At 33.6% G+C, this 11363-nt stretch overlaps 1 protein-coding gene across 1 annotated transcript; it reads left to right on the top strand.

Moving 5' to 3' along the window:
* The first annotated feature begins 5866 nt into the window (after positions 1-5866).
* On the top strand, positions 5867-11169 carry LOC107912403 (RNA demethylase ALKBH10B). Its single transcript, XM_016840572.2, has 7 exons — positions 5867-6645; positions 8486-8616; positions 8704-8821; positions 9272-9379; positions 9523-9638; positions 9771-9925; positions 10397-11169. Exons 1-7 carry the CDS (start codon positions 6093-6095, stop codon positions 10887-10889), a joined length of 1674 nt encoding a protein of 557 aa, XP_016696061.1. The 5' UTR covers positions 5867-6092; the 3' UTR covers positions 10890-11169.
* The last annotated feature ends 194 nt before the right edge of the window (positions 11170-11363 follow it).

Raw genomic sequence — 11363 nt, 5'->3', positions numbered from 1 at the left:
ATTTTTAATAGTGAAAATGAATGAATTTTTTAACATGAGGACCAGGGACTACTTTCTTATTTTTTAATAAAAATAACAAAAATACAATCTAATTTTTAATACAATAACATTCATTATACTTTTTGCTCTCCATTGCGCTATTTGAGGTGATTGATCAAGCGTTATTAAAGAGTAGATGCAATGTACTACTAAATTGGGAGAAACCACCACAAGGTTGGTGTAAGCTAAATGTTAATAGAAGTTGGGATCTCGCATAGAGGTGATCATGGGCCGGGCGGCCTGGCCTGGCCTGATGGCCCTCCCGAAATATGGGAGGGTTCAGGTAAAAATATAAGCCCGAAATATGGGTTTATACAAAAAAATGATGCCCGTTTAGAAAACGGGCTGGGCCTTGGGCACCACTTTTTTGGCCCGAACATGGCCCAGCCCGGCCCGAATATATAATAAATATATATTTTTTTATTTTTTATTTTAAAATATTTTTAAAATACTTTTTTTTAAAAATAAATTTTTGGTGTTCATTAAAAAAAAGGCCGGGCCGGTCTCAGGCCTAGGACGCAGGCCGAAATTTTTTCTGGGCCCAGCTCGGCCCATGATCACCTCTAATCTGGCACATGAGATAGTTGGGGTAGATGGCGTAATTCGGGGTTATTATGGAACTTGGATTATTAATATTTGGATTAATATATAAGGAGGTAATTCAACATAGCAATTTGTGTTTATTTAGTATCTAAATTTGAGAATCATAAACTAATTTGGTATTTTTTTTAGGTATTTGATTAACAACGTTAAAATACGATGATATAACATTAATGACCAATAGTATTGTGTAAGTGGTGGCCTCACATTTAAATACGTGGCAAAAATAAGAATAAAAAATAAAATTATTTATTTTTTGCAACGTGTTAAGCCATGTGTCATTAGGGGTGTTTAAGTGGTTAATTGAACCGAATTAGAATTAATCAAAAATTTTAATCCTTTAACCGTTAACTGAATCGAAATATTTTGATTAATCCGGTCGGTTAACCGAATTAACTGAAATTTATATGGTTTTATTTTTTTGATTAAAACAAGTATAAAACATATAAAAAATAAATTGATAATGTTCATTTGACTGAATTAATCAAATTAAAACTACATATAATTTGTATTATTAACTATTAAGTTCAGTTAATTCGGTTAATTACTTGGTTTCGAACCGAATTAATCGATAATCAAACTTCCAAAATATCATTAACCGACCTTCTACCGAATTAGATTGGTTAATCGACCGATTAACCTAATTAGATTGGTTCGAACAATTAATTTGATTTTAACTGAAATTTGAACACCCTTATGTGTCACCGTAATATTGGTCGACAATATCATATCAGCATGTGATAGCCCGAAATAGGGCCTAATCGGAATAGTGGTTTCGTAACCACAAATCCGAAGTGAAATAGTTTAATTTTATAAATTTTTATTAGTTACTGATTGATGGAAATATTGTGTGAAAATATGGATAAGAAATTTTAATGCTTTAGTGCTTAATTGAATTTTTAGGACTAAATTGAGAAAAATGCAAAGTGTGTCTAATTAGTGATTAAATGACTTAATTGAATTATTGCATGAAATTGGAAGTGTTTATGTGGCAATTAGACCATAAATTAGTGTTATGGACACAAAAGGGTATTTCTAGAAAAATATCTAAGTAATGGGTCAAGGGCATTTTTGTCCCAATTGAATAAAAGACAAAATAAAGATGAAAACAAGTGTTCATCTTCTTAAAATCAGACGTTTGCTGCCAAAAAAATTCATGTCACCATAGCTAGGGTTCTTGAACTTCCTAAGCTCAATTGTAAGTGATTTCTTGCCCCGTTTTTAATTATTTTCGTATTTTTATGCTTATTGAAGCTTGAATTTCATGTTTCTACCATTTAATTTAAATGAAATTAAAGTTTAAAAAATTGACCCATTCATGATATAATTGTAAACTGATTAGTGATGTTAGATAATGAATGTTTGAAGTGTTAATTACAAGTTTTACTAGATGAATTTCAATGAAAATGTTGAAAAAGGGCTAAATTGTGAAAGATGGTAAAGTGTGCATAAAGTTGTGATTTTGTGAAATTGAGGGCAGTTATGAGCATGAAATATGATTTAGTGAAGTTTGAAATTTAAGAAATTTAGTGAATTTGATTTTACGAGCTTAGGGACAAAAGTGGAATTTTTGAAAAGTTATGGGGAAAAATGTAAATGTGTCAAAATATTGTGTATGAATTGTATTTGAATGGAATATTGATAAAATGTATTAAATTGTGTTAATATAGATCAAGAAAGAAGAAATAGTGCAAGTGATCGGGGAAAAGAGAAAGTTATCGACTAAATTATAAAAATAGTCGTTTTGCATCCGAGGTAAGTTATATGTAAATAATAGTTATATTTGTATAAATTGTGAATTATATTTGATATGTGAATTAATATTGAATGTGGAAGGAAAATTGTTCATGAATTATTCAAGTGATAAAGTGTTGAAAATAAAGTGTTAAGTGTAAATTCCCGGTTGAACTTAGGAATAGAATTGGATACAAGTGACATGTCACTAGAGACCAGTGTTACAGTGTTACAGTGAGTCCCGGGTGCTGGGTGATCTAGCATGTGTTGCAGACACCTGACAGCTTGTGTGAGCAGGCCCGTGGACATTTCCAGTGTTATTGATCAGTGGTAGCTTCGGCTACATTTCAGTGGTAGCTATGGCTACATATCAGTGGTAGCTTCGGCTACATATCAGTGGTAGCTTCGGCTACATATCAATGTGGCACTTATGTGCTAAATCTCTACGTATCCGTGTATATTCCAAGTGTTCAACGGGATTAATAATGAATTAAAATGAATATGAAATGTTAAGTGTGAAAATGTATATGCAAGTGAATTGGTAAGATTGTGCATGTGTAAGTGATTGAAATTGCTAAGAAATGTTTTGATTAGTTATATGTTAAAAGTGTTAATTATTAAATGAGTAATTATTGTTTACATGTAACTTACTAAGCTATTTATAGCTTACACATCTCTTTCTTTCCTTTGTTTTATAGTGATTTGAACTTGATCGAATAGTGGACCGTCGGAGCTCGTATCACACTATCATAGCCATCTCGGTATTATGTGCTTTTCAAAATGTTTAAACTATGGCATGTATAGAGTCTTAATCATTTTGAGCATGTTCAAATGATATGGCTAATGTTAGCTATTGAAGTAGTTATTAAAGAATATGTTTTGGTGTTATGTATGTTTAAATGGTAACTAATTCAAAGAAGCAGTTTCTTTGACAGCAGCAGTGACGTGAATGTGAAAAATCACCATAAATAGTAGAAATGGAATTAGAGGGTGAATGATATATAGAATTAAAGCTTATCAAGTCTATTTTTACATGAAAGAAACGGTGTAGGTAAAGGAATTTTATATTTTGAGATATTTAAATTTTAGTGAGACAGGGTCAGAATGGTTTTTGAAGTCCCCTGTTCTGACTTTAGAAAATCATTATAAATTGTACAGAAAGAATTATAGGTCATAATTTATATGTGTAGATTCCTTAGTGAGTCTATTTTCAAAAGAAATAGACTATAACCTTATATGAATTCTGTACAATGAGATAATTGATTTTTAGTGGCAAGAGGTCAGATCTGTCGAGCTGTGAAACAGGGGATAATTTAATGAATAAATTGTACTAATTGGCTAAGTCAAAAATTCTGAAAATTACATGGTAAGTGGGAATATGAGTCTAGTTTTAGGGAAAATTTACGGATTTAAATTCGAGTTCTGTAACTCGAGCTATAATTAAATTAGTGACAGTCACGCAGGTGGACAGTTTTGTTGTGAATAGTGAATTTAATTTTAAAAGCAAATTTTTATGCTCCGAATTGGTAAGTTAAATTGGATGACATCTCGTACTCGATTCCGGCGACGGTCTCGAGTAAGGGGTGTTACACAGCACGTCAATTTTTTTGATGATGTTAGTCAGATACCTAAAAAAAATATTAAATTAACTTACTATTTTTAAATTCAGGTACTAATTAAATCTAAAAAAAAAATCGGATACAAAGTAAGCACCATTTAAGGATAGTCTTTCGATGATGTTTGTATATAGAAGTACCTACCATAGGGTGTCATCATCTTGTAAATGGCTGATGTCGTTGGTATCACTTTTCTAGACTTGTTATTAGTTAATTTGAATGATTATTATACAAAAAATTAATTTTATTGTGTTATATATATATATAAAAGATTTCTAATGTTTCCATAATTCATTTAAAGAAAAAAAAGTAAGACAATAAAAACATATTCCTTAATAAAAAGGTTCATGTATTATCATTTAACATGAGTTTTCATCTTTCCATATAATTCGTTTGAAAAAAGTATACATTATTTTTTATTTACACGTATTTATTATTTTATATATTTCCATACAATTAATAAACAAATTTATTGTCATACAATTGATACACAGCATTGAATTAATTAAATGATTATTGCATACAAAATAATTCCATATAAAGAAAACTATAAAGTAAAAGTAAATAAATACATAAATTTTATTATTAAGATTTTTTTTTCTGAGAAGCTTTACTTTTAAATATTATATATAAGATTAGTTTTCTTTATTTATATTTTTTTTGGGAATAATATGATTAACAAATTAAAACACAATAATATATACATTTAATTTTAAAATATTGATAGTTAATATTAGAATAATTTTGATTCTATGATAATTTAATTTTTTACCGAAATAATAACAAAAAACAGATGAAAAAAAAGTAAAACGATACATCAAATATTTAAAATCTACAAATTATAAAAATAGTAAAAAATGAGACATTATAAATGTAAATAAAAAATAACTTTAATAGAATTAGTTTCAAAATAAAAAAGAATTCATTACAAAATTAAATTAATTCTAAAATTAGATGAAAATATTATTTATAGCAATTAATAGTAGGTTTCAACTATTATTTTAATGTTATAAATACTGAAAAGTAAAAAAAAAAACGCTTGGCCACTTGTCGCACTATAAATTTTTGAATGTACATAAAAACATTAATTTAAATTAAAAAATTTATCACACGTGTATTCATGTAAAAATTATAAATTTTGAATACAAATGTGTTTAAAAATAATCTATAATAAATAATGGACGCAATGTTTGAAACTAATAACTATAACAACACATAAGCAATAAAATGTGCCTAGTAAATTTAAATGTGTAAGTAAATCAAAACAAAGTATTTGTTGAATGGTAAATTTAAAGTTTTTCCAATGTAATTGACATATGTCCAAATCCCACAATACACATATTTTTATTCTCTCTTTTTTTTTTAAAAAGAGTAATATACCCTCGAATAATATAATTTATTTTAAATACAGAAAGTAATTTTTATAATTTTACAATTGAATTAGCACTTAACTCGTTACAAAACTTAATTAAAGACTTTATTAATAATATAAATAATATATTAGTGAAGTCATAAATTATAAAAAAAATTGGCGCCTAACTATAGAGTTTTTCCCATTAAATACCTATTAAACTATTTTTTTTGACCAAAAGTGATCCTTAAATTTTAATTCCATTAATTAAAAAAACTTTTTATTTTTCTATAAAACTATTACTATTTCAATAAAATATTACATCACCGATTCATCATATTAGGAAATAAAATAAAATGAATGAATTAACTAACTAATTAGCGTAAAACTTAACAAATTCGTTGATTTGGGTATGCCACGTCATCTGTTCACAGAGATCTCCACGTCACCCCTTCCCGTGGTCCCCATAAGTACGGACATGTCACTCTTGAAATTTCCAAACATGTTATAAACCAACCTCGGCTGCAACACCAACCAAACCAAAAGCCACCCCACCATTTTGCTTTTAAGCTCTTTTTTTTTCTTCACTCTCTCAACGAAACAGCTGAAATATCGGTTGACTGGTAATTCTCCAAAAACCCAATAGTTCGGAGCATCCGAAACGAAAAAGTGTCGCGGGTTTTCCCTATATTTGGTTAGAGTGGTGATTAGTTAAGCGGAAAGGGTAGAGTTAGTAGAAAAAAAAGGGAGAGATGCCAATGGCGGCGGGGCCAGCATCGCCGAGGGAACGGGCTCAAGCGGTGGGGTCTGCCATAGTGCCGCTGGTGCAAGCTGTGCCGGCGGTTTCTGACGTGTTGGCTAAGGACACCATCATTTCTTGGTTCCGAGGAGAATTCGCGGCGGCCAATGCCATCATCGATGCTCTTTGCGCTCACTTGGCGCAACTTCAAGGAGGTCGTGGTGGAGGGTCGGAGTACGAAGCGGTGTTCACGGCTATCCACAGGAGGAGGCTGAACTGGATCCCGGTGCTGCAGATGCAGAAGTACCACTCCATTGCTGATGTGGCGGAGGAGCTGAAAAAGGTGGCTGACAAGAAGACCGTAGGAGGGGACGGATTCGGCAAGGAGGACGTGACACGTGGTGGTGGAGGAGTAGAAGAAGGAGAAGCAGAAGGAGAAGGAGAAGGCGGTTGTTTGGATGACGAGAAAGAGAAAGTTTCCCAGAAAATCATGGAAAATGAAGGAAATGGAGAACTTGGCGGCGAAGAAGAAGAAGATTCCCTTGACAGTGATATTACTGATTCAGGTAAATTCATAATCAAAAGAAAAACAAATATCACTTCGATCGTAAAGGTTGATTCTTTTATATATATATTCATTACGTGTTGCTTGTCTGTTTGATTGTCAAGTTTGATCGTTAGGTAAAGCTTTTACCTTTCGTGCGCGTTTGTGTAAATTTGGAGTTGTCTTGTTGGAATTCGTGACGTAATTTCGGGCCGAGTTACTGGGATTTTTCTTATCACAGTCACTGTGCTAATTTTTTTTTACGAAAGTAGCTCCGTTTCCTTCAATAAATGCCATGCCACCAGTTTTTTCTTTCCAATCCGATCCGATCCGGTCCTTCTCTATTTCATTACTTGAATTCTTGAAATCTCCTTCCTTTTTTAATCAAAAGATTACCTTTTTTTTGGCATCTTCTTTGGCTACGTGAAAGGCAGAGAGGCCTCAGGCGTTGAATCTCGAATCTCATGTGTTTGGTAAAGCGAGAAAGTGAAAGCTTATGTTGGTATAAAGCAAACGCATTCAACCTTATTTTTCCTCCATTTTCCGAGGAACCAAACAAAAACTCATTTTTCCACGGATAAATTATTCAAAGTTTCCAAAGCCTTTCCAAAATTCCCCCTGACTTTGAAATCAACGAAGGGGGTAGGTTAGAATTTAGAATTTTGTTTTATGTTGTTATTGGACGATTGGGGGTCCAATGATGATGATGGATGTCGTTTTACCCTATTCCATCTGCATAAAATTTGCCCCTTTAACAAAGGTTTTTCAAGCTCACGCTTTTCTTTAAAAGAAATGTCGTACCATTCACGAGCTCAATATATACAAGCATATAGTTCTAAACAAAGTTGAAATCTTTTATTAAAATTTTCGGCTTTTAGACGGTAGTAGTAATAATATATGGTTGATATGTTTCCCGTGTGGTTTAAGTGGGGTGTTTTTGAGGATTTCGAGGTGAAGGCATGGAGAAAGAGAGATGAAAAAATAAAGGTCAGCTGCAGCAGCACTCCATGTTACAGTGTTATTCTCAGTACGTTGATCTTTGGAGGGTCGTTGCCTTGAGATGCGTGCAATGATTTTAATGGTAGGCGGCGTCTGATCCTAACCGTTTGATCTTTATGGTTGACATCACTGCTGCCGTTCGCTGATTTCACGTGGGCCTTGCTTGGGGTGGTGGCTGTGGTTGTTGTTGGGTCTCTTGCTTTTTTTTTTTGTTTGACATTTTTTGTTGTAATAAAAGAAGCTATAGAGTTTTCAGACAAGTCTATTCCCAATTCCCAAACTGAGTTTCTGAGTCCAGCTGGGTCAACTCATTTTTGGTGTGTCAGGGGAAACAAAAAGAAAACCAGTGGTGTTTGGATATCCGGTTCTGCTATCCGACATGGGGCAAGTTGGAGTTTCTGTCTTTACATGATTGTTAGCTTAGCCTCTAAAAGACTAAAACTAGAGTGATAAAAATTAGTAACCAATATGGTAATAAAGATAACAACTCGGCTCCACCTCTGAAATGACAGATTAGGAGTTGCCAAGCTTACCTAATTTAATTGTTTCAATTATTGCCTAGTATAACATTAACTTGCGTTTCAAATATCATGCTGTTTAACAATTAACTTTTTGTAAGTACTAGACTAATAATTTAGATAGCAACCTTTTATAGAAGGTTAGTTTATTGAAAAAGAATGAAAGAAGGGAAAATGTGGTTGGTCTTTTACTATGACAGAACAGGCTACTTTGTCTGAGAGATTGGTGTTTTTCATATGCTGTTTTGTCTATGATCTGACAAATGTGACAATAAATTCAAATTTGACCCTATCATTCCTTTCATTCTATAATTATAGTTGAATTCACTTATTCTGGCAATGCAGGATCTCAGGAAGTTCAACATGTTGAGGAAAACATTGACATTTGTTCTAACCATGAAGAATGCGATGCACGCCCGTCTCAGATCAAGTTGACAAATGGTTTTTCCGCCAAGGAGCATGTAAAAGGCCACATGGTGAGTTCACCTTTCACAATATAGTGAAGAAACATAATTAGAGGGAAAACATATATATATAAAATGAATTCTGGTACTGCAATGCAGGTGAATGTTGTTAAAGGACTGAAGCTGTATGAGGAAGTGTTCACGGATATAGAGCTGGCTAAGCTCAGTGACTTCGTGAGTGAGCTTAGATCTGCCGGCCATAACGGGGAGCTGTCAGGTGCAAAATCCCACTTTAAAGCCTTGCCAAATTGAGCCTGTTTTTGAATATTTAAATGATGACTTGAAATAGTTAATCCCTTTTGTTGTAGCTTTGTTTCGGAAAGGTATAATCTTTCATGTATCCTGCTTGATCAATTTAATAATTATCAGAAGTTATACAGGGAATTTGATGTTAATCAGTAGTACTGGTTGAAGAGTTTTCAGAAGGTATAATACAGGGGATTTAACAATCATCAGTTTTACCCTTTTTTTCATCAATTTGCAATTGTTTATCACATCTGTAGTATCCAGCATTACCTGCACCTTTTGATTGCCTTAACTTAGTATATTTTTTTAAACTAATATTGAAGAATTTGTTTAGAAAATAAATGATGGCTACTGCAATTTGTTGGTCAAGTCCTTGTTTCTGAACTTCCTGATTCATTCTCGCTTTTCTGGATAACTGCAGGTGAGACTTTCATTTTATTCAACAAACAAATTAAAGGCAACAAGCGAGAGCTGATTCAGCTTGGTGTTCCTATTTTTAGACACGTTAGAGAGGAGTCCAATCCGACAAGTAAGACCTACCAGTATGAATTAATGATATGGTTTGCATTCTATAGTAGTGTCTTCATTTTTTATCCTTAAGAGGAGATGACTGGCGCAATGAAGCGCTCTCAGATTTACTTTTTCTTTTTATTCTTTAACATGTTTTTACAGTCAATATAGAACCAATCCCGGCTCTTCTGCAAGGTGTTATAAAACATCTGGTCCAGTGGCAACTTATACCTGAATATAAGAAACCAAATGGTTGCATCATTAACTTCTTTGACGAGGTATACTTTTTTGCTGCTTTATTCTTCCCATTTCCCCATCATTTGTTGTAGTGGATATGCGATCTTGGTTCTGGTCTTAAATTAAAATTGGAGTGAGGACAGAATTGATATAGTTATGTGTCTTTAATGCAGGGTGAATATTCACAGCCATTTCTTAAACCGCCACATTTGGACCAACCCATCTCCACTCTTCTCCTCTCTGAATCAACAATGGCTTTTGGCCGCACACTTGTGAGTGATAGTGAAGGGAAGTATAGAGGGGCACTCCAACTTCCATTGAAAGAAGGGTATGCTTTTATATTTGATTTGCATTGGTGGAAATAGCTTAAATATTTGTTTGATATGAAGGCATAATATCAGACTGAAAATGAAACCACCAATGGTAAACCATGATAAAAGATGATACTGATGAAACTGCTTAGGATTGGAATTAAAAATGCTGGAAGTTCTGTTTCAGAGCTCACTCCTTATTGAATATGAGGCAAACTTTGAGTGTCGGAGTGACATTGTGTTATTCTAGATTGGTTAGAGTGATGTTCCATTGCTGATTATATCGCTAGCTAGCATTAAACTTTGAAAAACTAACATTAAACGGAGCAGCTTCTCATTTATGTACGTTAGCACTTCCATGATGTTTTGGTTGCAACAAAATCTTAGAATGATCATGTTTATCTTCAAAGTGTGTTTCCGGCTCTTTGTATGTGTTCTTTATGGTAATAACTCTTACTTGACAAGCAAGTTTGTAACATATTCTGCAGATCCCTTTTAGTAATGAGAGGAAACAGTTCTGACATGGCAAGACATGTCATGTGCCCATCTCCAAGCAAGAGGGTTAGCATTACATTCTTCCGAGTTCGGCCTGATACCAACCAAGGCCATTCACCACCAACTGTTCCCCAGGCTGGTGCAATGCCACTATGGCAACCAAGTGTGCCAGTTCCATATGAAATGTCCAACGGAGCTCTTAATGGCTATGAAGCATTGGATATGATGCCAAAACTGGGAGTCCTCCGAGGTCCTGTTGTCATGCTAACTCCTGTGAGTCCAATGGTAATGAGCCCCAAAAAACTTCCCTGTGGCGGTACTGGGGTCTTCTTGCCCTGGAATATGCTATCGAGAAAGCCTACCAAGCACCTTCCACCGCGTGCCCAGAAAGGAAACATGCTTGCATTGCCTCCTGCTGAGACACATATAGCAGAATCAACTTCTGAACCAGGTATCAACATTGAAGGGAAATTCGGTATAAGTTAAGATTGAGACAGCCCTAAGGCAAAAGCAATATAACCTGTTGAATGCATTGTTCATGCAGCTGAAGTACTGTAAGAGTTGGTTTGTTTTTCCCCTCCATTTTTTTTTTTCTTTTTCACAGCAAACTTAGGTTCAATCAATTCGTGAAGGACTTGTTGAATGTCATGGTAGGGCTTTTCTAGAGGTAGCTAAGCTTTTTAAGTTGGAGTGTGAATTAGCTCTACTGACAAGGCATTAATTTTGTATTAAGTTATCAGTCATTTATAATTAATCTTCTTTTACAGATTGTGGTTATCTATTTTATATCTTGACCTGGATATACAAACGCACATAAATGACTTGATTTTGACTAATCTGTCATTAACTTTTGCTAGAAATTGATATGCCAGATTTTACTGAGATCCACCTTATAACAAAAACCATGACAACCAGTGTTACTGACAAATAATGAATTGGTTTCTTAGTTGATTTCTAATG

The sequence above is a fragment of the Gossypium hirsutum genome, chromosome D11 (assembly GCF_007990345.1).
Source record: "Gossypium hirsutum isolate 1008001.06 chromosome D11, Gossypium_hirsutum_v2.1, whole genome shotgun sequence".
Lineage (NCBI taxonomy): Eukaryota > Viridiplantae > Streptophyta > Magnoliopsida > Malvales > Malvaceae > Gossypium > Gossypium hirsutum.
Note: the sequence above shows the minus strand (reverse complement) of the source record. Positions and strands in the feature narration are given on the sequence as shown.

What these genes read in the sequence shown, in the direction of transcription:
- LOC107912403 (XM_016840572.2), top strand. Translation starts at nt 6,093, where the DNA reads ATGCCAATGGCGGCGGGGCCAGCATCGCCGAGGGAACGGGCTCAAGCG. An exon ending in CAGTGATATTACTGATTCAG is followed by an intron (nt 6,646 to 8,485) that starts GTAAATTCATAA and finishes CTGGCAATGCAG; the next exon opens with GATCTCAGGAAGTTCAACAT. An exon ending in TCATTAACTTCTTTGACGAG is followed by an intron (nt 9,639 to 9,770) that starts GTATACTTTTTT and finishes TCTTTAATGCAG; the next exon opens with GGTGAATATTCACAGCCATT.